The sequence below is a fragment of the Cetorhinus maximus genome, chromosome 18, assembly GCF_964194155.1.
Source record: "Cetorhinus maximus chromosome 18, sCetMax3.hap1.1, whole genome shotgun sequence".
In the NCBI taxonomy this organism is placed as follows: Eukaryota; Metazoa; Chordata; class Chondrichthyes; order Lamniformes; family Cetorhinidae; genus Cetorhinus; species Cetorhinus maximus.
In genome coordinates, this window is record NC_135896.1 from 7,321,038 (window position 1) to 7,348,789 (window position 27,752).

At 46.5% G+C, this 27,752-nt stretch overlaps 1 protein-coding gene across 6 annotated transcripts in view; it reads right to left on the minus strand.

Annotated features, from left to right (window-relative positions):
• The window catches only part of tdp1 (tyrosyl-DNA phosphodiesterase 1), a 120,029-nt gene that overhangs the window by 12,550 nt on the left and 79,727 nt on the right, over positions 1-27,752 (minus strand). For 5 of the 6 annotated variants that reach the window (XM_078562035.1, XM_078562034.1, XM_078562033.1 and 2 more), the window contains exons 14-15: positions 10,222-10,324; positions 1,707-1,821 (exon numbers count right to left, since the gene is read on the minus strand). In XM_078562035.1, the coding sequence (XP_078418161.1) occupies positions 1,707-1,821; positions 10,222-10,324 (218 nt within the window). The remainder of the gene's footprint in view (positions 1-1,706; positions 1,822-10,221; positions 10,325-27,752) is intronic. The other variant, XM_078562036.1, reaches the window with a different exon arrangement.

Genomic DNA, 27,752 nt, shown 5'->3' on the forward strand with positions numbered 1-27,752 from the left:
GCACTGTGGGTGTACCTACACCACATGGGCTGCAGCAGTTCAAGAAGGCAGCTCACCACCTCTTCTGAAGGGCAATTAGGGATGGGCAATAAATGCTGGCCCAGCCAGCAAAGCCCACTTTCCATGAATGAAAAATTAATAAAAATAAGATGAGATTATAAACCAAGGCCTTGTCTGTCTTCTCAAGTGTTCTTTAAAAACCCCATGGCACTATTTTGAAAAAGAGCAGGTGATCTCTCCTTGGTGTCCTGGCCAATATTTATCCCTCAATCTACATTACAAAAAGTAGATTATTTAGTCATTATTTGATTGCTGTCTTGGGAGTTTGCTGGGTGAAATTTGGCTATCACATTTCCTACTTTACAGCAGTGACTACATTGCAAATGTACTTCATTAATTGTAAAGCATTTTGGGATGTCCTGTGGTTGTTAAAGATGCTATATAAATGCAAATCTTTCTTGGACAAAAAAACGACTAAGGTCCATCCAAGGGTGGAGAGAACAGGAGGTTTCTTTTTATGCAGCGAGTGGCTATGATCTGGAATGCATTGCCTGAAAGGACAGCGGAAGCAGATTCAATAGTAACTTTCGGAAGGGAACCGGATAAATGGAACCGTTTGCAGAGCTGTGGGGAAAGGGGGTGGGGAGTGAGTAGGACTAATTGGATAACTCGAAAAGCTGGCACAGGCATGATGGGCCAAATGGCCTTCCCCTGTGATTTGATAGTTTGTCTTCTACCATCCTGGTGATGCGGCTGCATAACACAACGATAATGCAGTTCTTGACTAATCACGGTAATTAATTAGTTACAAAACAGGGTGACTTTTATTCCCCGACTTATGTTCCTGTCATGTGCCCAGAGTACTGCTCCTTCCGGGAACAAGCACTGACTGACCTGCCCTGGGTTGCGTGTGTCTTTTTGGATGAATTGGCAGCACACTCTGGTTCAGAAGGTTGTGGGTTCAAGTCCCACTCCCAGTTTAAGTGCTGGGTGGGCGGGGCTGTTCCTCTGGCTGGGGAATCTAGAACACAGGGTCACAGGCCTGGAGTAAGGGGTCGGCCATTTAGGAATGTCTTCACTTAGGGGGTTGTGAATCTTTGGAAATCTCTACCCCAGTGAGCCATGGATGCTCAGTCATCGAGTGCGTTCAAGGCTGAGATGGATAGATTGTTGGACACAAAGAGAAGCAAGGGGTATGAGGATAGGGTGAGAACGTGCAGAGTTAAGATAGAAGATCAGCCATGATCTTACTGAACCGGGGAGTTCTCCCTGGTGTCCTGGCCAATGTTTATCCTACAACCAACATCATTAAATCTGATTATCTAGCTATTATCACATTGCTGTTTGTGGGAGTTTGCTGCATGCAAATTGGCACCATGTTTCCTACATTACAACGCGATCACACTTCTAAAGTACTTCACCATCTAGGAAATGCTTGGAGGTATCCGGCTGTGGTGAAAGGTGCCATATACACGCAAGTACTTTTTTCCTTCTTTGTAAAGATCTCGAGGCACTTTACAGGATCATATTCTGACACAAAATCTGCCACCATCAACACACAGAGATATTAGGACAGTTGAGCAAATCTAGCGGAAGAGCTAGATTTTAAGGAGAGTTTTAAAGGAGGAGAGAGAGGTGGAGAGATATTGGGAGGGTAGGTGGGCTTGCAGCCTAGATGGCTGAAGGCACAGTTATCCATCACCTACCTTTACTGCTGTAACGTTGTGGTGGAAGGTCATATGGGACGGGGAATGACATCTCTGATACCTGGCAGTCTGGCAATCGACCTTGGTGTACTGAGAATCGACCAGTTTCTATCCCCTGGTGATTAAGACAGACAATGATATGAAGTGGCAACAGGCAATGTGTATATAATGGACAGTTAACCATGTCTTCACTGATCTTTCTGCAGTCCATCAGCAGCACTTTCCTACAACCATAACAACCCTCCTTGCATTTTTTGTCATTTATTTTCCACACACACACACATCTGGAGATAAAATACACAACAGCAGCAAAAGAATAAATTTGTTCCAAAAATATTTGGTCAAATAATTACAAAATCACATAAGGACAGGCTGGAAAATACTCAGCAGGTCGGGCAGCACTTGTGCATGGAGGAGCAGAGTTAATGGGCAGGGTTTTTATTTTGGGTTCAGGATCATTAAGAATTAGGAGCAGGAAAAGGCCACTCAGCCCCTCGAGCCTGCTCTGTCATTCAATAAGATCTGATCGTGGCTGCAACTCCACTTTACCGAGCACCTCCCCCACCATTGACTCCCTTGTCGATCAAAAATCTGTCGAACTCAATCTTGAATATCCTCAAATGACCCAGCCCCCATTGCTCTCGGGGAAGAGAATTCCAAAGGTTAATGACCCTCAGAGAAGAAATTCCTCCTCATCTCCTTCTTTAATGGGTGTACCTTTATTTTTAAACTGTGCCCCCTAGTTCCAGATTCCCCAAAAGGGGAAACATCCTCTCAGCCTCCAGTCTGTCAAGCCCCTTCGGAATCTTATATGTTTCAATAAGATCACCTCTCCTTCTTCTAAACTCCAATGAGCACAGGCCCAACCTGCTCAACCTTTCCTCATAAGACAATCCCTTCATCCCAGGGATCAGCCTAGTGAACCTTCTCTGAACTGTTTTCAAATCAAATATATCCCTCCTTAAGCAGGAAGACCAAAACTGGACACAGTATTCTAAATGTGGTCTCACTGATGCCCTTTGCTGTTGTAGCATAACTTCCCTAATTGTATACTCCATTCCCCTTGCAATAATGGCCAACATTCCATTTGCCTTTCCTAATTCCGACGATCCCTAATACCGAGATTACTTCCAGGTGCTGACCCCTTATGGTGGGTCACACCCATGGTGAATTTTGTTCGATTAGCCAATCAGAGGCCAGAGGGCACGCTCGCCGTCCAATTAAGGATGGCAGACGGGCTCCAAATGCTGGAGGCCTTCCATGGTCAGAGGTGGGAGCTGCTGAAATATGTAGAGCACATAACCATTCCCGATGTCAATCTTGCTTCTCCGTCATCCCTTGGAGCTGGTCAGCCTGGATTTTATTGGGTAATAAAGTTTACCAGACCAATACCTGGAATGGGCGGGCTGTTTTATGAGGAAAGGCTGGACAGGCTAGGCTTGTATCTGCTGGAGTTTAGAAGAGTAAGAGGCGACTTGTTTGTAATATATAAGATCGTGAGGGGTCTTGACAGGATGGATGTGGAAAGGTTTCCTCTTGTGGGAGAATCTAGAACTCGGGGTCACTGTTTCAAAGGGCCACCTACTTAGGACAGAGATGAGGGGGGGGAAAAATTTCTCTCAGAGGGTTGTGAGACTTTGGAATTCTCTTCCTCAAAAGGTGGTTGAGGCAGAGTCCTTGAATATCTTTAAGGCAGAGGTAGACAGGTTCTTGATAAACAAGGGGGTGAAAGGTTATCAAGGAAGGCGGCAATGTGAAGTTGAGGTTAAAATCGGATCAGCGATGATCTTATTGAATGGCGGAGCAGGCTCGAGGGGCCGAGTGGCCTACTCCTGCTCCTAATTTGTTCGTCCATACGTTCATATATTTCCTTCCCCGTTTTGACAAAGACAATTGATTCGTGTAGACAAACTAGCAATCAGTGTCCGACACTCAATCAGTCACAGGGAATTCACTGCATCATTCTGAATTACTAAATCTTTGGTCCTTTACATTATGACAGTGACTACATCTCACTGGCTGTAAAACACTTGGGCCAGGATATTTCGGATGGCGGGGTTTCCCGCCACCCACCCGAAGAGTCGGTGGGCGGAGCCATTTCACGCTCGAACGAGCGTCAATTGGCTGCAGACAGGGCTTCTGCGCCTCACTTGGGTGGAAGTCCCGCCTTAGGGAGCTGCTGCAGTGGACAGAAGAGGAACTTCATGAAGAAGACGCAGCCTGAGCCCCTGGACTGGACGGGAAGGTTAGTTTTCGGGGTCTCAGAGCGGGGAGGGCAGGGAAGGCCTGGGGATGTGGAAAGTGGGCGATTGGGGGGCCAGGGGGAGGGAGGCCCAGCAGCCACTGGACTTTAAAGAGGGGGCGCCCAAAGATAGAAAGGGGTTTTTGACGGAGACACCCCCCCACCTCCTTCCCACCTGAGGGCTAAACCTGGTCATTTTCGGTCTTCCCCCACGCCAAGTAAATCCTCCCGCCTGCCTAAAAATTGAGATTGGACGGGAAACGGGGCTCAACTGGGGCAAGGGCAGCCCTGTCCAATGCCCCAACATAAAATCGCTGAAAGATTGGGGTGGGCAGGAGCCCTGTGGGAAGCCCATTCATGCTATTTCATGCTCACCCCCCCTCCCCCCCCACCTCCCCCCCTAAAAACCCGCCGGCGGGACAGCACGAAATTCAGGCCTTGGGGGGGGACATTCAGACCGTGAAAGATGCTATATCAATGCAAGTCTTGCAATTTTTTTGGGGTAAAGATAGTTTCTTAACGCCACTGGGAGATTGACCATGAAGAGAATAAAGATTTAATGGCAAGCCATGAACTCATGCCACAATATCTTAAACATCAAACACCCATTTGTAAATGACTGGGCTTTGCAAAGACAGGTAACAATGACAGTGGTAGCGCAGGGTGGATTGATGCAGAGCAACCTTTTCTCATCTGAGGAATCAAAGCCCTCTTTTTCTCCTTTAAACATCCTAGTTTTTTTAGAAAACGTGTTGGGACGCTGGAGGTGAAAAAGTATCCCATTCAAATGATATGAAGTTTCCTTTGAGAACAATGGGAAAAACAAACTTCAAATCTGAAATGCAAGAAATGGCTTAATTTGCTCCAAATTGGTTGTGCCTCTGTTTTACCCACAGCGTTGAGGCTGTTTCAAACCCACTGGGGCCTTTGGGTTAAAAACCGTTGCCAAGCTTCCTACGAAGCAAGGCTGAAAGATAAGAGGGCACTTTCGTTGAGCGGTAGAGTTTACATTGCAGGAAAGCAGAGGCCAACTCCCACATGGTGATTACGCTCACTATCCCCATGAAGATGAGGGCCAATGATTTCCTTTCCCACCTCTCTAATCAAGGCAACGTTCGTCATCTTAATTTGCAAGGCAAAGCCGCATAAGTCTTCCATTTCCTGCTCTCATTCAGGGACCCTCTCCCCCAGTGATAGCCACTTTAATTGGTTCTGGTCAGCATGCTCCGAGTCACCCATTTAAGTTTCAGGGCTAGAGAAAGCAGGGTTGCCAATGGAAGGCAAACTGTCAAAACGGACTAAGATTTCGATCCGAGGACAAATCTGGGACTAGATTTTATACTAGCTCTACTCATCTCCCCCAGTAAGTTAGAGGTCTCAAAAAAAATACCAAGGCATCGTTAAATTGATATTTTAAAAATAAGAGGTTGTCCAATTAAAACGGAGATGAGGCAAAAATTTTTTCACTCAGAGGGTCGTGAGGCTTTGGAACTCTCTTCCTGAAAAGGCGGTGGAAGCAGAGCCTTTGAATATTTTTAAGGCAGAGGTGGATAGATTCTTGGTAAGCAAGGAGCGGGGGGTAATAGGTTATCGGGGGTAGGCGGGATGCAGATTTCAGGTTACCATCAGGTCAGCCATGACCTTATTAAATGGCGGAGCAGGTTCGAGGGGCTGAATGGCCTACTCCCGCTCCTTGTTCGTACGTAAAGACTGCTCCACCAGCACCACGTGAAGGAATCCTCGTGATCTGGACCTGGTAGCAATTCAGAGGAATGACACTCCGCTTTTAAAAACGGATTTCGCGAGCCACAGGCTTCATTGTTTAACACCAGTCCCTTTCAAAGATGACCAGGCTGCCATTTTAAGTCATGGCCACAAATCTACAGAATCAGCACGAGAGACTCTTCTGTTGGGAGTGCCCCACATTGGTCACGTTAAAACAGGAACGGGGTGGTGCAGCGCTTATGTCAGTTCAGTGATCCCAAAGCTGGGCCAAAGACCCGAAAAATGTGAGTTCAAATCTCGCTGGGGTAGTTTGAGAAACTGAACTCGGTTAAAAAACAAAAAAATCTGGAAATATATATTAAAAAAATCAGGTGTCCGTAAAAGTGATCATCGAGTGGTCGGATTGTTGTAAAAGCCCCAACTGGTTCACTAACGTCCTCTAGAAAACCTGCTTTCCTTACTCGGCCTGTCCTAGATGTGACTCCAGGCCCCACATGTTAAGAACATAAGGATGAGGAGCAGGAGTTGTCATACTGCGAGCATGCTCCATCGTTCAATACGATTCTGACTGACTCCACACTGAGCTGGGCTTCTGGGTGGTCAGGGGCATGCTGTGGTCAAGAGGGTGTAAGATCAGACAAATTGAAAAATATATTAGAAAAAAACAACTTTGAGGTAAAGACTTCAGGCGTTAATGTTTCTGGAAGGTGAAACTTTCTGAGAAAAGGTTAAGAGAATACATGTTTCACCTCACAGGTAATCCCCGTGTTTTATTTCTGCTCCCCCTCTCTCCGTTTTGCGGTCAGCAGTTTTGCCTTGCCCTGCTCTGGACTGGCAGCCGCTGGTGGATGTGGCGTAGGACCTGCCTTCTCAGGCGGGATTTTCCAGCTCCCGCTCGCTGCCGGGAACGTCCGGTCCCACCGACGGTCAATGGGCTTTTGGCCGGGCCCCCACAGCCCCTCCCCCGCCCCCATCGCCACCTCCTCCCCCACCCCGGGCGGGGCCAGAAAATCCAAACCTCGGTCTTAAACTCTGTGCAAAGGAAAAGGTGTGTGAGTGTGAAGCAAGAGCTGCTAGCTTTATACATGTTGGTCAGTGTTCAGCGTGGCCAGTCTGTGTGTTACTGTGTCCTCGTGCAGTCCAAACACTCCTGGTGAACAAAGCCTTCTTTATTTGCTGTTGTTATTCATTAGTTTAGTGGCTGATTTAGTATCACATTTACCTGTCTCTCAGCCACAATGTTTTATTTTTATGGCTTATATCATTTCATTTACGTTATAAACATTTTTTTTGAGATTACAGCTTTATTTCTAAAACCTTCACTAATACCATCGCTTTCTTAAGCTCCAAGGGATCAAAGCACAAGCAGACCCATGGCACTATTTTCCCTGACACCACTTTCCCGCCATATCCCCATATCCCTTGATTTCCTTGGCACCTTAATGATCTTTGTCCTTAGGCTTGAATACATATTTATCGACTGACCATCTACAGCCTCTTGAGTAAAAAATTCCAAGGATTCACAACCCTCTGAGTGAAGAAATTTCTCCCCATCTCAGTCCTAAATGGCTGACTCCTAATCTTGAAACTTTGACTGTCCAGTCAGGGGAAACAGCCTGTCAGTATCTACCCTGTCAAGCTAAGAGTTTTATACTTTTAGCGAAGGTACTCCCAGTGTTGTTTGATATGGAGTTCGAGGATTTAGCCTCAGTAACGATAAAGGAATGGCAATTATAGTTCCAAGTCTGGATGGTGTACGACTTGGAGGGGAACTTAAGGGTGGTGGTGTTACCATGTGCCCTTGTCCTTCTAGTTGGTGGTGGTAGAGGTCAGGAGTTTGGGAGGTGCTGTTGAAACCTTGGCAATGTGCTGCCCTTCGATCACCATGTTGGAGGGAGTGAACGTTTAAGGTGGTGGATGGGCTGCCAATGAAACTGGCTGCTTTGTCCTGGATGGTGTCCACTCTCGAGTGTTGTTGGGAGATGCATCCATCCAGGTAAGTGGACAGTATTCCATCACACTCAGCACACTGGGGTCCCCCCTGCTGTACTTCAAACGAGTGCCACGGGATCTTTTACATCCACCTGAGAAGGCAGATAGGGCCTCAGTTTGATGTTTCATCTAGAAAGGTGGCACCTCTGACAGTGCAGCACTCCCTCCGTACTGCCTGAGAAGTGTGAGCTTAGACTTTTAAAATTCTTTGATGGGATGTGGGTGTCGCTGGCAAGGCCAGCATTTGTTCCCCATCCTTAATTGCCCTTAAACCGAGTGGCTTGCTAGGCCATTTCAGAGGGTCAGTTAGGAGTCAACCACATTGCTGTGGGCCTGGAGTCACATGTAGGCTAGAGCAGGTAAGGACGGCAAATTTCCTTCGCTAAAGGGCATTAGTGAACCAGATGGGTTTTTACGACAATTGATGATAGTTTCAGGGTGGCCATTACCGAGATTGGCTTTCAATTTTAGATTTCATTAACTGAATTTAAATTCCATCGGCTGCCACGGTGAGATTTGAACCCAGGTCCCCAGTTCATTAGCCTGAACCTCTGGGTTACTAGTCCAGTGACATTATGACTACGTCACCGTAGCTGTGCTCTAGTCTCTGGGAAGGGGTGTGAGGGGGCTTTTGAACCTATAAACTTCTTACTCAGACAGCGGAGAATGCAATCCACCAAGCCAAGGCTGGCAACTGACATAAAATCATAGAATATTGCTTCAAAATGAAACATTCTGAATACAAAAAGGTGGGGGGGGGAATTCATTCTTCTCTTAAAGCAAAATTTGCCCCCCCCACTCATCCTCCTCCTCGGTCTCCAACGATACTGTAACAACAGGAGCGGAACCGAACTCCGGACGATCTGACAATTGAGGCACGGGCCATTATCTTCTGCAGACACAAAAGCATCTAACCCCGATCAGGCACAGGATACGATGCAGCCTGACAGCTGCAGCTTGAGGTAATACTTAGAGGAGCTGCACTGACAGTTAAGCAGAAGAACCTACGAACGGTGGTGGGCCAACAACATTCATTGCAAAAAAAAGGGTCTCCACTCTTTCAGTGGGGAACTGTGAGCTCTTTCTCGTTCATCCCTCAGCAAAACGAGCGGCAGCATTTTGAAGGTTGTTTTTTCTTAAGGTCCCTTGGAAACAATCCCCATTGGAACTGTAACTAAGAAGTATATTTTCTAACTTTTAGTATAAAAATTGTTTTAAAAAAAATTAAGACCAACTGGCACATGAGCCACCTTCCACTCTACTTCATCTCACCCCATCAACAGGTCTTTCCATTCCTTTCTCCCTCATGTGCTTATCTAGCTTCCCCTTAAATACACACATCTATACTATTCATCTCAACTACCCCATGTGGTAGCGAGTTCCACAATCTAACCATTCCCTGGCGACCAAGTTTCTCCTGAATTTCCAATTGGGTTTATTGGTGACCGTCTCTTTTACTTATGGCTAGTTTTGGTATCCCCCACAATTGGGAATAATTTCCCTATGTCTATCTTATCAAATCCTATCATAAGCTTATAGGCCTCTATCAAGTCTTCTCTTTTCTAGAGGAAAGGGCCCCCGGTCTGTTCAATCATTCCTGATAGTTATAACTATAACCTCAGTTCTGGTCTCATGCTCGTAAATCCTTTTTTTGCACCTTCTCCAGTCCCTCTATATTCTTTTTTTTGTGTGTCCTCGGTCTTCCCCTGACTCTACTCCGCTCCGGCAGAGTTCTCTGAGGGAATCATGTGCTGCGTATTCCTGTGAAAGCCGGGATAGGAAGACCCCGGTAGAAATACGCAGCAGGGTGGAGTCCGGGAACTTACACGCACAGCGGCGATCTGACAATCCCTGCCGCTGCTCAGAAGATCCAGGCCATCGAGGCAGCCAATTCGCACACAGAAAGCTCCCACAAACAGCAATGAGGTAACAACCAGAGCAATTTGTTTCATTTTTTTTAGTGATGTTGGTAGTAAGTTAAATACTGGCCAGGACACAGTGATAACAGCACTGCCCTTCTTTGAAACAGTGGCCATGTGATCTTTAGTACCTACCCTGGGAGCGCAGATGAGGACTTGGTTCAACGTTTCACACGAAAGATGGCACCTCTGGCAATGTGGCACTCCCTCAGCACTGCATTGGGGAGTATCAGCCTAGATTTTGACCTCAAATTTCTGGAGTGGGGCTGGAACCTGTAACCTTCTGATTCAGAGGTGAGATTGCTGCCCACTGAGCCATGTGACCCCTTCACCCACCCCTCGTTCTGCCTGGTCGACTTGACCCATCAACACCCACCTTCTGGTTTCACTCACAATAAATGGTCACTTGGCCAAGCATCGCGGCGCCTTCTGGGGGGGCTATCTTAAAGATGGTCAGTGCCTTCCGGTGAGGAGAGGGGAATTTGTGGTTTAAAAGAAAAACACAATATATAAAGAAAAGGGGAGCCAGTTTGTTAAATTGCAACTGAAACCTGGAAAGATGGTTCAAATCAGCCATATTTAGTCCCGAGATAATTTAAAAGACAAGTGGACAAACAGCTTAACGGAATGAACTTACAAAAGCCTTGGGCAGGTACAGGACTCCCAGTTCATACGAGCGGATCATCAGTTGAAAGCCATTTTTCTCCAGCATTCCCCAGGCAGCCTTTGACAGATTGGCACTAACACACAGGAAGAGACAGAAGAGCTATCAGAGATGGGACTCACTCAAAGTTGTGCTTATTAATAACTCATTACAAATGCAAACTCTTCAGAAAAACCGTCAAATTCCTTCAGAACTTGGGAATATAAATTCTACTTTGTCCCTTTCTCATCTAATCATTGTTAGGCTTTGCAAGCATCACTTCTGCGTCTTTAATCTATTGATATACTTAAAATCTTACGTAAGCTACACGTCCGGTCTGTGCCACCTCACTCCCTACCATCATATTTTTGTCACACTTCTTGCATCTGCTTTTTCCATCAACAGTTCCGAAGTCCTACTGGAGAACATCTCTGTAAACCCATCATGGCGACCGTGCAATCTGCTCATTGCGTTCCCACGATCCTCTCAAAATCGTAAAATCTTACAGCAAAGAGGGGGCCATTCGGCCTATTGTCTGTGTGTTGGCTCTCTGAAACAGCTATCCAATTAGTTCCACTTCCCTACCCACCACTCCCCCCATCCTTTCCCCATAATCTATTCTTATCTCTCATCTATTTATCTAATTCCCTTTCGAAGTTACTATTGAATCTGCTCCCACCCCCCTTCCAGGCCGTGAGCTCCAGATCATATCTTGCTGCGTATAAAGATTTCTCTTGATGTTGCCTCTGGTTACAGGCCCTTAATGCCAATAGAAACGGCTTCTTCTGCTTATCAAAGGGCTTCATGGCTTTGAAGGCTTTCTGAAAGTGTTGCCATTGTCTTGCCCTCAGTAATTGAACGGAAAGAAGTAAAATGAGCTCCACCAACCCTGCAGGGAGAATGAAAAGAGAGGTTCTCACCGAGACAAGACGGGTCTGCAAAATTCAGGTCAAAAGCTGATCAAAGGCATGAAGAGTGCCCTGGAGAGAACAAAGCAGCAGAAGCTAAAGGCAACAGTGAAAAATTATTTCAGTACCACAAGAGCAAGAAAGAAGCTGAAAATCACAAGAGTGCAGGAGATGGTGAGGTAGTGGTAGTGTCACTGGACTAGTAACCCAGAGGCCCCAGGCTAATCCTCTGGGGACATGTGTTCAAATCCCACCACGGCAGCGGGCGGGATTTAAATTCCATTAATAAATCTGGAATATAAAGCTAGTCTCGGTCACAGTGACCGTGACGGCTCTATCACTGATAGGTGAAAAAGCCCATCTGGTTCACTGATGCCCTTTCGGGAAGGAAATTTGCCGCCCTTACCCGGCCTGGCCCACGTATGGCTCCAGACCCACAGCAATGTGGCTGACTCTTAACTGCCCTCTGAAGTGGCCCAGCAGGCCACTCAGTTCGAGGGCAATTAGGGATGGGCAACAAATGCTGGGCTTCCCAGCGACACCCACATCCCGTGAAGGAATGAAAAAGAAAAAAAAGAACAGAAATCGAGGATGACGAAAATGATTATCGGCGTTGGGTATTGACAAGGCACAAACAAAATAATTGAGCCTTTAAGGTAGTAAAAACTCCCACAGTTTTAAGGAGAGAGAGAGGGATAGAATGGTTTTGGAAGAGAATTCCAGAGCTTTCAGCTGCCTGGGCCCTGATGACGGAGCAATTAAAATCAGGGATGCTCAAGAGGCCGGAATTAGAGGAACACCAAGATCTTGGCGTGTTTGTGGCTGCAGGAGGTTACAGAGATAGAGAGCGGACGAGGCCATGGAGGGATCTGAAAACATGGTTAAGAAATTCAAAACTCAAAACAGCTTTAAAGTCAGAAAAGTAGATATTGTGCGCGAGAAACGTGTGATTTAACTGAACAGGAATCCGATTTCTGGGATGAAAGAGTTTGCCTATGAGAGGAGATGAGTAGAAAAAGGCTTATATTCTCCAGAGTTTAGAAGAATAAGAAGTGATCTCATTGAAACATATAAATCCAAGCATATCATTCTTAGATGGCTTGACAGGGTAGATGCCGTGAGGTTTTTTGCCCTGGCTGGGGAGTCTAGATCACAGTTTTTGGCTATGGGGTCAGTCATTTTGGACTGAGACGAGGAGAAATTTCATCACTAAGAGGATTGTGAATAATTGGAATTCTCTACCCCAGAGGATGCAGATACTCAGCCATTGAGTATACTTAAGACTAAGAGCAATAAGTTTTTGGACGCCAAGAGAATCAAGGGATATGGAAACAGATGGAAAGTGGGGTTGAGGCTGAAGATCTTACTGAATGGTGGAGGAGGCTTGAGGGGCCGAATGGTCTACTCCTGCTTCTATTTCTTACGTTCTTATGTATGGAGCTCTGATCAGTTCCGACCTTGAGCGCTGGGTCCAGTTCTGGATGCCAAGGCTCTAGTGAGATATTGGACAATGTGTGCAAAGCAGAAAAACCTGGCTGGTCCCTCGAGTCAGAAGATTGATTCAAGAGAAAAGATGATGGGACTTATCAGTCCGGAATGACGGGCTGCACAGAGGGATATAAAAAACATAGAAGGAGGAAATTGCAGGGCACGAGTTCAAAGAAAACGTGACTGCAAGGCACAAGTTTAAACTGATGAGAGGCAGTGTTACAAAGGTTTTCTTCACACAAGGGATGGTTAACATTCCATCGGTGAGTTTACTCAAAGCCAAGACTTTGGAGTTGGCGACAAGGCATTTTACATTACTGCAACACACCAAGAAATAGATGATATCACAAAGCAATTTCCACACCAATAAATAAACAGTTTCAACAACAGGTCACCTGTCAGAAATCAAAACTAATTACAAGATGTGCTGATTCATTCTAATATACTTTTGTTCTGTTATGCTATTGTGGAGGAGTTTGTTAAAAGTAGAAATTGAGAGGTTGGTAACCAGAGGACTCAGATTTAAGCTAATCGGCAAAAGGAACTGGAGGTGAGATGAAGAGAATTTACATTACACTGTGAGTTGGTACGATCAGAATGCACTGGCCAAAAGCGCAGAGGAACCCAATTCAATTAGTGACTTTCAAACTGGATAAATACTTGAAAAGGAAAAAATTGCAGAGCTCTGGGGAGTGGGGCTAATTGAATAGCTCTTTGAAGGAGGCAGCTCTGCCACGATGGGCTGAATGGCCTCTTTCTGTGCTGCATCATTCGAGGATTTCCTTTTGTTTGAAATATTTTTGTCCATGAGGAAAAACTTCTCTGTAAAACTATATCGAGTTGGTAGATCGATGGGTGCTATTGTCCGCAGTCTGAGGGTGTTGACTGAGGAAAAACTTGAGGGAATTTTTTTTCACCCAGAGGGTGGTTGGAGTCTGGAACAAACTTCGTGAAAGGGTGGTGGAGGCTGGTTCAATCGAGGTATTGAAAAGATTGCTACCTGAAAAGAGAGAATGCGCAAGTTATGGGGATAAGGCAGGGGAGTGGGGGTAGGTGGAATGCCCTTTCAGAGAGCCAGTGCAGACTCAATGGGCCGAATGGCCTCCTTCTGCACTGTAAAGATTCTGTGGCACTGTGACTGATGAACTGAATTGTTTTCAATCGCTTCTCAACTGTAATGCAGTACATCATTTAAAACAGAGTAGGGGCAATTGATAGGAAATGTGACCAATCTCATTTAAACCCTAACCTCATTTAATTAGGTTTGATACCATCAAATGACTCAGTCTTTTACACAATATAACCAGCCTCTCATTGAATGCACTAAACCTAAGTCATATCACTTCACCACATTTAATATGATGCAGACACACTCTCACGGTACAAGCTGTTGCATCAGCACTCAGCTGTACTCTGGGTCCCTTACAGGTAGTAAATAACAGGGAGACCATTTGACAGTCATTCTTAAAGAGTGATACATGTTTATGGAGCTCAGAAACAAGATTACCTATTAAATTGGGGACCGTAAAATTGTGATTATGTGCGGGACTAGTAATCCAGAAAGCTGATCTAGAATTATGAGTTCCAACCCCAATACTGCACGGTGCAGAATTTCAATTCAATTAAATCCGGCACAAAAAGCTAGCATCAGTAATGGTAACTAAGTACTGTTGTAAAAACCCACCAGGAAAGGAAATCTGCCATCTCCCTCCCTGGTCTGGCCTGTACCACTCCAGATCTACAGCAACCTGGTTCACTCTTAGCTGCCCTCTGAAATGGCCCAGCAGGACACTCAGTTTTATTCATCAACATGACTCATCAACACCTTCTCAAGGGAAATTAGGCTTGGGCAATAAATGCTGCCGGCAACACCCGCATCCTTTGAGTGAACATATATATATATTTTTTAAAAACCCTCCTCTCCTAACGCTTCTGGGTTTTATTTCTTCCAGGGCGTACAGAGAGACAATCACAGAACAATACCAGCAGAGAAGGGGGAGATGGTAGCGTCATGGGAATGTTACTGGGTGAGAAATCCATTGACCCAGGCTAATTCTCTGGGGACATGGGTTCAAATCCCACCACAGCATCTGGTGGAATTTAAATTCAATTAATAAATCTGGAATTGAAGGTTAGCCTCAATAATGGTGACCATGAAACCAATGACGATTGTCGTAAAAACCCATCTGGTTCACTAATGCCCTTTAGGGAAGGAAATCTGCCGTCCTTACCCAGTCTGGCCTACATGTGACTCCAGACCCACAGCAATGTGGTTGACTCTTAACTGCCCTCTGCAATGGCCTAGCAAGCCGGTTCATGGGCAATTAGAGATGGGTAACAAATGCTAGCCTTGCCAGCAACGCCCACATCCTATGAAGGAATAAATAAATGAGGCCATTCAGGCCATCGTATGCGTGCTGCCTCTTTGAAAGAGCAATCCCAGTAGTTCTGCTACCGCCCCCTTCCTGCTCTTTCCTTGTACACTTGTTAATGTTCCCCTCCAATTATTTAACTAATTCCCTTTTGAATGCTTCCCTGCTTTCACCATCATTTCAGGCAATTGCATTCTAGATTTTCATTCTGGAGCATAACGGGTTTTTTCTGCCAGTATCCAGCCCTTCACAGAACATGCATAAGCTGCTGTATCAGAGACTCTAACCCAACCATTTCATCATCTGAGGCAAACGTCTGAAAAGAAACCAAAGGCGTCCAGATCACCATTACAGCTCACCTTATTCTTTAGCTTAACGTGCAAGTTATCTCTACAAAACCTGAGAAATGTCATTTATATAACACCTTTCACAACCTCAAGACATCCGAAAATGCCTCATTGGCAACAAAGTACTCTCAAAGTGCAGTCAGCCGTTGTGATCAAGGGAAATGCGGTAGCCAATTTGCGCACAGCAAGTTCCTACAGGGAGCAGTGAGCTAAATGGCCAGATAATCATTTTAGGGATGTTGGATTAAATATTTTACTTGCCTCACAAAGCCTCAGGCCGCTTTTGGTGTATTGTGAACAGCTCTGGTCTCCATATTTTAAAAAGAATATAATGGCACTGGAGAAGGTGCAGAGAAGATTTACAAGGATGATGCTAGAAATGAAAGGATATACCTAGCAGAAAAAGATAAACAGGCTCCATTCTCTAGAAGGGATGCACTGTCAGAAGTGCCGTTTTCTTCATATGAAACGTTAAATTGTGAGCCCCCATTCACCCCATCTGGTGGACGCGGGAAGAAAGATAGGAACAGGAGGAGGCCATTCAGTGCCATTCATTCAACAAAAGCATGGCTGAATTTTATCTCAACTCCATTCATGCATCTTAACAGGAGCACATCAGACACAAAATGATACTGAGTGTGAGAATGGATGTTATTTAAAAAATATTTTGGGGAATATTGTGTTATTCTGTAAAGAAGGCTGGATGTCTGTGTGTGTGTGTTTTAACTAAGATGGGCAAGAGTTTGATAGGAGTTGGGTTGTCTGGGGCTTTGGAAACATGAAAAGGACAGAGGTGTTAAGTTGAGGTACAAGTAAATAGGTTAGATCTAACATTTGCATTTTTAGATAAGTTGAGAGTTTGGTTGAATATCAAAGGGGAGTCAGAGGCGCAAAGGAAAATGTTTGCATCTTGCAATAGGTAAACATGTAGTGGGGATATAGGAACATAGGAATAGGGGAAGACCACTCAGCCATCGAGCCTGCTCCGCCATTCAATACAATCATGGCTGATCCAACACTTCAATGCCTTTTACCCACACTATCCCCATAACCCTTTACTTTATTGTTAATCAGAAATCTATCAATCTCTACCTTAAACATGCTCAATGAATGAGCTTCTGGTGTAGAGAATTCCAAAGATTCACAACCCTCTGAGCAAAGATATGATATGATATTTTATTGACCCAAAAGCAAAGACAAGATGGAAGCATGAAAGATCTTATGTTTGGAAGAGTTTGAGTTTCAAAGAAGTGTGTGAGAACAATGGAACGAAGATGAAAGGGGAAAAATGTATATTAGAGTTACTGTGGATAGCTGTTGAGCTGGAGACGGCTGGAGCTGTCTGAGCTGTTGAGGTAGCTGGAGCACTGGGCTCGAGGAGGATGCAGTTTAGATCGCCTATCTAGTCAAGCCAGAAAAGTCTTGGGCTGCAGCAAGCAGATTTATTCTGAAGTGGGCTACACCGCAGAGTGGAAGAGGGTAAAGGTCATGTGGTACACCTTTAGTGATGCTACAGCAGTTTGCCTTGTGTAATATTACTGGATTTCACAGTTAACATCTATAAGGAAGTGTTGCCTGTAAACTGGTTACTTGTGGGTCTGACCAAGTACAGAGTCGATTTGGGGAATTTTTTGTAAGACTAACCTTAGTAACCGTAATTGTAATCTTGTGTGCTTAAGTTTTCATTTAATTTTGGTTAAAAAAAACTTTTTGTTTCAATTTTTTAAATCCCAAAAGTGTTACTGGACCACTTGCTGCTGGGATCGATAAGTCGGTTTCGGAATACAACAAAAAAAGGGGTATGGCCCGCAAGCCAAGTTTCCCTCTGGGATTTGGTTGGCGCAGCAACTAACACCGGCTGTGGTCATAACGCCGGCTGTGGTCATAACACCGAGACACATCCTAAAGGAGGAGAGACAGGAGGGAGAGGTTTATGGAGGGGGTTTCGGAGCCGAGGGCCCAGACAGCCGAAAGCACGGCTGCCGACGCTAGAGTGAAGGAGGAAGGAGATGGACGAGAGATTCAAGGAACGCACAGGTACAAGGTACAAGGGAGGTGGCCTTTGACTGTCGCTTGCAGTTCTGGTGATCAACAAGAGATTTTTGTAATTTTAAAAGAAAGCGTTGCACAACTACAGGTTTTCTCGTGGGGTTTAGAAAATTGGCCAGTTAAAAGCCACTCAATGTTCAGATGTTTACTGACATGCTCTCAGCCCTCTGATAAGATGCGGATTTAGGTGAGCGCACGAGGGCTGGGGGACAAATAAACACTCGTTTGCTGGGGCTGCAGCAGAAAATTATAGTCCTTTGGTCTTGAGGTTAAGGTCAAAAAGCTCTCAGGTCTCCTTCTGCCCTGTCAAACAGCACTCCACACCTCAACGTCATAGTGAGCATTTGTACAGGGCTGTCAACTGGCAGGTTAATGACTGCTGAGGCAGGAGGAGTCTCCAGGATAATAAAAGTGAAAATCAAACAGCAACATCTTTGCAGTTCTCTATCAAGGTCAACATGCCACTGAGAATTGGATGTAAAGAATACTACACATTCCTTTGTACCAGCTCTGGTAGTTCCAGCATTTAGTTAAATCATATCAGCTGCAAGATACCATCTAATATTTTGTTTGGCGTGCGTGAGCCCTTTAATTTCTTTTGTGCAACTACACACACATGGAAACTTAATGGAGACAATGGGTGCATACACACTCCATGTGCAGTACTGAGGGAGTGCTATACTGTCAGATGTGCTGCCTTTTGAATGAGACATTAACCTGTGATCCTTTCTGTCTTCCTAGGTGTATATAAAAGATCAGGTGATATTACTTTGAATAATTCTCCCCGATCTCCTGGATCATTACCCCTCAACTAACATCACCCAAACAGATGACCTTGTGGGAGCTTGCTGTGCGCAGATGGTCTGCCTCATTTCCTACATTACAACAGTGACTACACTTCAAAAAATACGTCATTGGCTGTAAATTGCTTTGGGATGTCCTGAGGTTGTGAAAGATGCTACAGAAATGTAAACCTTTTTATTCAACAGCACATTTGGCACAGATGATGTAACTGCTTGCTCCATGATCGATTACTGTCCCTTCAGAGATTTTAATTAGTTTCTTTATTGAACAACTTTGAGCATTTAAGTTGAATAGATATACTGCCTGTCCACATGAATATAATCTACAGATGTCTTAATTATCACCTTCCAGTTAACAGATTCTTTTACAAAGGCAAACTGCTTAATGTAATTCATATTTGTAGCATCCTTTTGAATCTCTCACTGATGGTTTTTGACTTTTACATGGCAATTTCCATTATTCTATCTCAGAAAGGAGGTTCGTGGGATTAGCTAAACATTTAATTAAAAATTTGAAACAAAGTCAGCTGACATTAAATATTCAAAACCCTTAAGCGAAGAACTGCCATATGAATCGCAAACTGTTTCAGGCTTCATTGAAACTGAGACAAAGGAATATAGGATTAGGAGGAGGCCATTCAGCCCCTTGAACCTGTTCCACCATTCAATTAGAAAATGGCAGATTGGCATCTCAATTTCACGGAAATCATAGAATGGTCACAGCACAGGAGGAGGCTATTCGGCCTGTTGTGTCCCTGCTGACTCTCTGCAAGAGCACGTTATCTAGTCCCACTCCCCCCGCCTTTTCCCCATAGCCCTGCAATTTTTTCCTCTTCAGATAATTATCCAATTCTCTTTTGAAAGCCACGATTGAATCTGCCGCTACCACACTCTCAGACAGTGTATTTCAGATCCTAACCACTCGCTGCATAACCTTGTTCAGAGGAGGTTCACTAGATTGATTCCGGAGATGCGGGGCTTGTCTTATGAGGAGAGATTGAGCAGTTTAGGCCTATACTTGCTAGAGCTTAGAAGGATGAGAGGAGATCTAATTGAGGCATATAAGATGCTAAAGGGGATAGACAAAGTAGACGTGGAGCGGATGTTTCCCCTTCTGGGGCATTCTAGGCCATAGTTTTAGGCTAAGGGGTAGTAGATTTAAATCAGAGATGAGGAGGAATTACTTTTCTCAAAGGGTTGTGAATCTGTGGAATTCACTACCTCAGAGTGCAGTGGATACCGGGACGCTAAATAAATTTAAGAAGATAGACAGATTTTTAATTAGTAACAGGTTGAAAGGTTATGGGGAGAGGGCGGGAAATTGGAGTTGAGGCCGAAATGAGATCAACCATGATCGTATTGAATGGTGGGGCAGGCTCGAGGGGCTGAATTGCCTACTCCTGCTCCTAGTTCTAATGGTCTTAAAAGGTTTTCCTCACGTTGCCATTGATTCTTTTGCCAATCACCTTAAATCTGTGCCCGCTAGCTCTCGATCCTTTTGCCAATGGAAACAATTTCTCTCTTTCTAGTCCAGCCCTCTCCTGATTTTGAACACCTCTATCAAATCTCCTCTTAAATCTTCTCCATGGGAACAGTCCCAGCTTCTCCAATCTATCTACATAACTGAAGTCATCTGCCTGCATCGGTCTCTGTTATGTCGACAATTACAACAGACAGCTTGCACACAGGAAGGAGACAGCTTGCACACAGTAAGGTCCCAGGTAGCATGTTTTTCTGATACAAAGGACATGTTTTTCTGAAATAAAAACAAAAAAATGCTGGAAAAACTCAGCAGATCTGACAGCATCTGTGGAGAGAAAGAGAGAGTTAATATTTCGAGTCCATATGACTCTTCTTCAGATAAAGGAGGTCTGAAGCAGTTCTGGAGAAGAGTCATCCGGACTCGAAACGTTAACTCTGTCTTTCTCTCCACAGATGCTGTCAGACCTGCTGAGTTTTTCCAGCATTTTCTGTTTTTGTTTCAGATTTCCAGCATCTACAGTATTTTGCCTTTCCCCACATGTTTTTCTGATGTTGATCGAGGGACAAATATTGGCCAGGACACCAGAGAGAACTCCCCTACTCTGAAACAGTGCCATGGGATCTTTTACATCTACCTGAGGGGGCAGAGGGGGCCTTGGTTCAACACTTAATTCGAAATATGGTACCTCCGGCACTGCGGCACTCCCTCAAGTACTGCATTGTACTGTCAGCCGAGATTATGTGCTCAAGTCCTACAGTGGGGCCTGAACCCATTTTTTTGCCACCATTAAAATAAAAATGGACCCCTCTGCTTCAATAGCTGTTAAGAACAGGAGGAAGCCATTCAGCCCCTCAAGTCTGTTCTGCCACTCAATGATTTCATGGCTGATACATACCTTAACTTCACTTATCTGCCTTGGTTCTGTAGCCCAGTGACGGTTACACATATAAGAAAAATCTCTAAATCTCAGTTTTGACGTTTTTGCACTGACCCCAGCCTCGACAGCTTTTGTTGTAGGGGGTTGGCAGGGGGAAAGAGCTCCGGATTTTCACTGCCCTTTGTGTGAAGAATTGTTTCCTTACAGGGCTCAACCAGGATTAAGGGTCAGAAAAATAACAAGGACGAGGAAGGGGCCCTGTGCAGGTCACCTGTTGGGGCGGTTCTGGTTGATTCACAGGCCAGTTGGGGACACAGGTGAGTCCTGGATGGGGGGGATGGGGCAGAAGTGATGGGTGGGTTTTCAGAGCGAGCACACACAGACCCCACCCCCCCACCAGTTTTAATGTGCTCTTCCCAGCTTGCCATTGAGACCGTGTTACCCGCAGGTCTCGAGCTTCTTCCACACGATTCAGGAGCAGCCGCCTGTACCTCCTTTACCCAACACGCTTCCCTTTCTTAAGCTGAGAAACCTCGATGAAAGGCCAAGGTTCACCGTTCAAGACCTCACTGAAAGAGTTGGGAGGGGAGACAGGGGACTGGATTTTACGCTGCTCTCTCTCCTCCTCCTCCCCAGTTCAGGCGTATTTTCAGCAGGGTGGGAGGCAGGGCACGTAAAATACGAGGGATGCCCAGCCCATCACCTTCTCACCCACCCCCAAGCTGTCCCCCATAATACGTTGGGTGGGTGGGCACAGAAATCAGCGGCCCATATTTAAATAAATAATTAAAGGCCAATTGAGCTTGCGATCAAACCAATTAACTGGAATATTGTACTGCTCACGCCGCGATATGGTTGGCGTGGGCAGGCAGTTATTTGAGGCCTGTTTGTGAAGGGCAGGAAGAAAGGGGGGGGCACATCGTTCAGGTGGTGCCCCGTGTGCATTGGGGGCCCTCCCCCACCACAAGATGTCAACCCCCACTTCGTTCCTCACTGCCTACCCTCCAAGACCCGGCCCCCTCCCACCACCACTCCCTCTTTCCCCCTCTCTGGGCCCGCGGAACCCTCCTGTCTCTGGCAGCCATTGCTCTTCTTCCTGCACCCCCTTGTGATCTCAGCAATGTCTGCTGCTGGAGCTCTGGTGCTGGAGCTGCAGTCTAGGAGCACTCAGTGAGGGCGCGGAAGTCCCACTCTCGGCTAGTTTAGCCGGCGGCAGCGCTTTACGGTTGTGGGGCCGGCTTCTTTTCGGAGTGTGTTGGCTATCGGCCGATTTTCATTCCGGGTGAGGGGGATCGAGCAGTCCACCCCAACCACATCCCCCACTTCCTCAGCCCCCAAACCCCCACCCCGTAAAATCCAAGCCAAGGTAAACGGAGAGCTGGTGATCAAGCTGAGATTCACGAGCTTTCCGAAGAAAGGAAATTGGAGGGAGCTGAAGATTTTCACAGTTTTGAGCTCCCGGGAAAGAATGAAATATAGGCGGAGACGCATTATTACTTATTATATCAATACAGTGGAGATTCAGAGATGACACAGGAGATCAGGACAGTGTAACTCTTTTGAGTTAAAACAATTAAACTAAATTAACAAAATAAGGGATAAATCAAGCACAGCCCCTAAGTAAAATCAAGGAAAATTTTAAAGGAAACTTAAAAACATCAAACCAAATCAGGACAGTGTAGTTGGAGCTTGCGGTGTTATAGACTAAGCGAGATTGATGGCAACGACTAGTTAACACCTCCATTATAGCATCAGTGTATCATGTGATGACTAAGAGGTAACTCTTTCGAGTACATTCACAGTTCTTGACTTTTTTTTTTGTTCAAAGTTCTGGAGTGGGACATGAACCCACAACCTTCTGACTCAAAGGTGAGGGTGCTATGAACTGAGCCACAGCTGACACCTCTATGACTAAGAGGTAGGTGAACGAGATAGACTTTGGTTTTTCAAAGTTGAGTAATTCCTATGTTCCTAAGTGATTTATTTATTACTCTGACAAGGTCACAATGCACAATAAGGAAGGCCATTCCACCCATCACGGCTCATTCATCTGAAATATCCAAAGGTTCTCCATTCACAGAGGCGAATCCATTCAGAAGCGATTCCAGGACATTTCCCTTCACTCCTTTCCCTGGATGACCCCAGTGCTCCCACATCATTACTACCATCCTGTATTCCCAGATTCCCCGGTACTCCTATGTCATGCCCAGCCCCACTCCCAGATTCTCCAATACTCCCTATGCCATTACTCACGTCATACTCCCAGACTCCGACCCTCTTGCCATTCCGTCCATGGACACACGCCTCCCGCTTCTCTCATATACCAAAGCCCTCTCCACAATTCCCTTCGAATCTATTGTGCTCCTGTGGTACTTCCACGTTCCGAGATCTCCTCTCACCATCTTGTCACTCCATTACCCCATCCCCATTCCTAAACGTCAGGGGCAGGCTTTGGGTCAGGACCCCATTGTTGGGGTCAAATTGGGAAGGGCGGGGTCACTGTGTGTGTGAATCTGTCACCTGGCAATGGTTTTCCCAGAGTTGGCCAATTAATGGCCAGCGAGTGTGCTCACTGTCCAATTAAGGACAGCGGGTGGTCTCTCAAAACTGAAGGGCCAATAGGAGGCCCTGCAGCTCAGATGGAGCAACAAACCACAGTTCAGGTTAAGACCAGGGGAGGGTGCCTCCATCTTGAGGCACTCCCTCAGCACTTTTAAGACTTTTTAAGTTAAAAAAAAGTGGCTTCAGCAGCTAGACCACCATTGCGGAGGGGTGATCCTGTAGTGAGGCAGGGAGGGTCTGAAAGCCTGCCTACAGCACTGATCCCCTGCAGTGCTCTGCTATTGCAGAAGGACAGTCAGACCTAGTTCAGTGCCCTGGGTCTTACAATCACCGGACAAAAACCATCTAAACTCATCCCTTTCAGGATCAATCCAGCCAAACACACCGGACAGGATTTTATCCCATTAGTCTGGGCTGGATTTCAACATAGGAATTAGGAGCAGGAGTAGGCCACTCAGCCCCTCGAGACTGCCCCGCCGTAAGATCATGGCCGGTCTGACTGTATCCTCCTGCCTACCCCTGATGACCTTTCACCCCCTTGTTTATCAAGAATATAAAGCTTTCGCAAAGGCTTCGCACGCAACAGCTTCCATTAAAAGAAGATCAACAGATAAACTGAGATAAATTCAGGCGACCTTCAAAAAAGTACCCCGGTTAATTATCATATCTCGCTTTATAACATGACTGGGCCTACGTTTCTCCGAGTTAGCGCTTTTAATGATGATGCCATGAGCTGTCATGAAGAGGTCCTCGGGGTACAGTGGGTAATGTCCCTGCCTGGGGTACAGTGGGTAATGTCCCTGCCTGGGGTACAGTGGGTAATGTCCCTGCCTGGGGTACAGTGGGTAATGTCCCTGCCTGGGGTACAGTGGGTAATGTCCCTGCCTGGGGTACAGTGGGTAATGTCCCTGCCTGGGGTACAGTGGGTAATGTCCCTGCCTGGGGTACAGTGGGTAATGTCCCTGCCTGGGGTACAGTGGGTAATGTCCCTGCCTGGGGTACAGTGGGTAATGTCCCTGCCTGGGGTACAGTGGGTAATGTCCCTGCCTGGGGTACAGTGGGTAATGTCCCTGCCTGGGGTACAGTGGGTAATGTCCCTGCCTGGGGTACAGTGGGTAATGTCCCTGCCTGGGGTACAGTGGGTAATGTCCCTGCCTGGGGTACAGTGGGTAATGTCCCTGCCTGGGGTACAGTGGGTAATGTGCCTGCCTGGGGTACAGTGGGTAATGTCCCTGCCTGGGGTACAGTGGGTGATGTCCCTGCCTGGGGTACAGTGGGTGATGTCCCTGCCTGGGGTACAGTGGGTAATGTGCCTGCCTGGGGTACAGTGGGTAATGTGCCTGCCTGGGGTACAGTGGGTAATGTCCCTGCCTGGGGTACAGTGGGTAATGTCCCTGCCTGGGGTACAGTGGGTAATGTCCCTGCCTGGGGTACAGTGGGTAATGTCCCTGCCTGGGGTACAGTGGGTAATGTCCCTGCCTGGGGTACAGTGGGTAATGTCCCTGCCTGGGGTACAGTGGGTAATGTCCCTGCCTGGGGTACAGTGGGTAATGCCCCTGCCTGGGGTACAGTGGGTAATGCCCCTGCCTGGGGTACAGTGGGTAATGTCCCTGCCTGGGGTACAGTGGGTAATGTCCCTGCCTGGGGTACAGTGGGTAATGTCCCTGCCTCCGAGTCTGACCCTCTGGGTTTGAGACCCACTCCAGGACTTGATGGCCGCGGAAGGCGTCAACCGTAGGACCATAAAAGTTTAAAGAGCTTGAGGAGGCCATTTGGCCCATCCCACCTGTGCTTTGCTAGAGCAATTTTAAAACTAATCTCACTGCCCCGTTCTCTCCCCGTTTCCCCTCTGATAGGGAGGTGTCACTTCAAAGACGCAGTGGTTTCTGCCTCAGCCACTTCCCAGTGGCAAAGCGTTCTATATCCCGACAACCTCGAGGATATTTTCTGTTGTTGCCTTCAGTAACGGGAGTGGGGTGAGACTCATGCGGCGATATCGAGACAAGGATGAGGATTTAGGAGTTGGCATCTTTGGGGTTGGACTGGCACCGTCAGCCGCGGATCATTCCGGAAAAAGTCTTTTCTTTGAACTCCTCACACACGAGCCATAGACCATCTTTGGTGGGGGTGTCACTTGTCACTCCGGGCAGCACGCTTGCCTGTGTCAGGAGGTTGTGGGTTCAAATTCCATTCCAGGCCTTGGGCACAGAGTCCAGGCCGACACTCCCAGTGCAGCACTGAGAGGGTGCTGTACCATCAGGGGTGCCATCTTTCAGCTGGCGCGTCAAACTGAGGCCCCTTCTACTCTCTCAGGTGGGCATAAAACGTCCCATGATCATTATTTCGAAGGGGAGTACATCCTGGTCAATATTTATCCCTCAACCAACATCACTAAAAATGAGTTCTGACGAAGGGTCAGAAACGTTAACTGTTTCGCTCTCCACAGATGCTGCCAGCCCTGCTGGGTATTTCTAGTATTTTCCGCTTATATTGCAGACTTCCAGCAACCATAGCATAATTAAACCTGATTATCTGGTTGTCATCACATCGCTGTTGTGGAATCTTGCTGTGCGCAAATTGACTGCTGCGTTTCTTACATAACAAGAGTGACTAAAGTTCAAATGTACATTATTAGATGTAAAACAATGTGGAATCCACTAAAGCTGTGAAAGGCGCTACCTAAATACAAATACAATCCATTTTTTGACTTTTGTTTTCCCTTTGTCGAGTTACCTGGTCTAAGTTGACCGATTCCTGGGATGAAGGAAACTTATGAGGAAAAGTTGGACAAGTTGGGCCTTTATCCATTGGAGCTTTGAAGAATGGGAAGTGATCGTATTGAAACGTAAGATCCTGAGGGGACTTGGTAGGGTGGATCCCGGGAGGATGTTTCCTCTTGTGGGGGTGGGGGGAGACTAGAACTAGGGGGTTACAGTTTGAAAGTGAGGCTTCTCCCATTTAAAATGGAGATGAGGAGAAATTTTTTTCTCTGAGGGTCATTAGTCTGTGGAATTCTCTTCCTCAGAGAGTGGTGGGGGCTGGGTCATTAAATATTTTTGAGGCTGAGCTGGGGGAAAGATTCTTGATTGACAAGGGAGTCAAAGGGTTACAGGGGCTAGACGGGAAAGTGGAGTTGAGGCCACAATCAAGTCTTATCAAATGGTGGAGCAAACTCAAGGGGCCGAATGGCCTAGCCCTGCTCCTAATTCCTATGTATGATGTATACTGTAATAGGTTCCAGTGCCCTGGAGGACTTTTTTTAGCAGGTTGAGTCAGCCAGGTTTCCTGAAGCCAACTCGACATTGGGGTGAATGCCGCTGCTCCAGATGGTCAGGGTCTGGCTCAGATTCTGGTACAGTCAAAAAAGACAAACCATGGAAGAATTGGAGGGGAGTTCGGAGAACCATGGAACCGTGTTTAAACCGACCGGGCGCCTGAGGTGAGGGGTGGGGGGAGAGAAAGAATGGGGAAGGGGTGGAGATTCCTCCATTTTCAAATCTCTCTGGTCATCACGTTCTGAATATTAATCTCCCCCCCCACCCCGCCAACCGCCCCCCCGGAGTTGGCTGCACAATTTCCTTTCTTTTCACAAAACATAGTCTCTCCTGCAGTTTATTACTTTTTGATCGGTCATCATGAAACAATCGCTTCACCAACAGGTCGATGCTCTATTTCCAAGCGCTTTAAGTTGCCGTTGCTCAGCAACCAGTAGGAGCTTGCACTATGACCCCGACACAGTGCTGCAAGGTCGCACAGAGTCTGCTGAGCCGTGTGCACCGACACATCCACCCCCCGCCCCACCAATCTGAATGCAACCATTACAAACTCAAACATCTCTCCCTGTGTTGTGATGGCAGCTCAGAAATATTACCGTTTTCTATTTACAAAACATCCAACATACACAAGTTAAAAACAGCTCGCGTTAGCTCCACATTCTCTCCATCTCTAAGATCATCCAATTTTATCTCCCTAACATCACCCATAGCCATCTCTGCCTCGGCTGTCCCGCTCCCGAAATCCTCACCCACGGCTTTTTAACCTCCAGACTCGACTATTCCAAAACTGCCCTCGCCGACCATTAACTCCGCAACCCTCTGCAAACATGAGCTCGTTCAAAACTCTGCCGCCTGTACCTCATACCAGTGCTGCTGACCCCGTAACCAGCACCAGGAGTTTGCAACCATCTTCAGCCAGCAGTGCCGAGCGGATGATCAATCCCAACTCCTCCCTCGGACCCCAGCATCACAGATGCCGGTCTTCAGCCAATTCGATTTGCTCCATGTGATGTCAAGACATGGCTGAATGCAGCGGATACAGCAAAGGTTAGGGGCTCTGATAACATCCTGGCTGTAGTATTGAAGGTTGGTGCTCCAAAATTAGCCGCTCCCTTGGCCAAACTCTTCCAGAGCAGCTACAACACAGGCATCTTACCTGACAACGTGGCCAGACATGTCCTGTCCGCAAAAGGCAGGAGAAATCCAATCCGGCCAATCAGTGCCCCATCAGTCCACTCAATCATCAGCAAAGTGATGGAAGGGGGTCATTGACAGTGTTAACAAGTGGCACCTGCCCAGCAATAACCTGCTCATTGATAATCAAGGCCAAGGACTGGGTATTCTGCTGCGAGTAACTCACC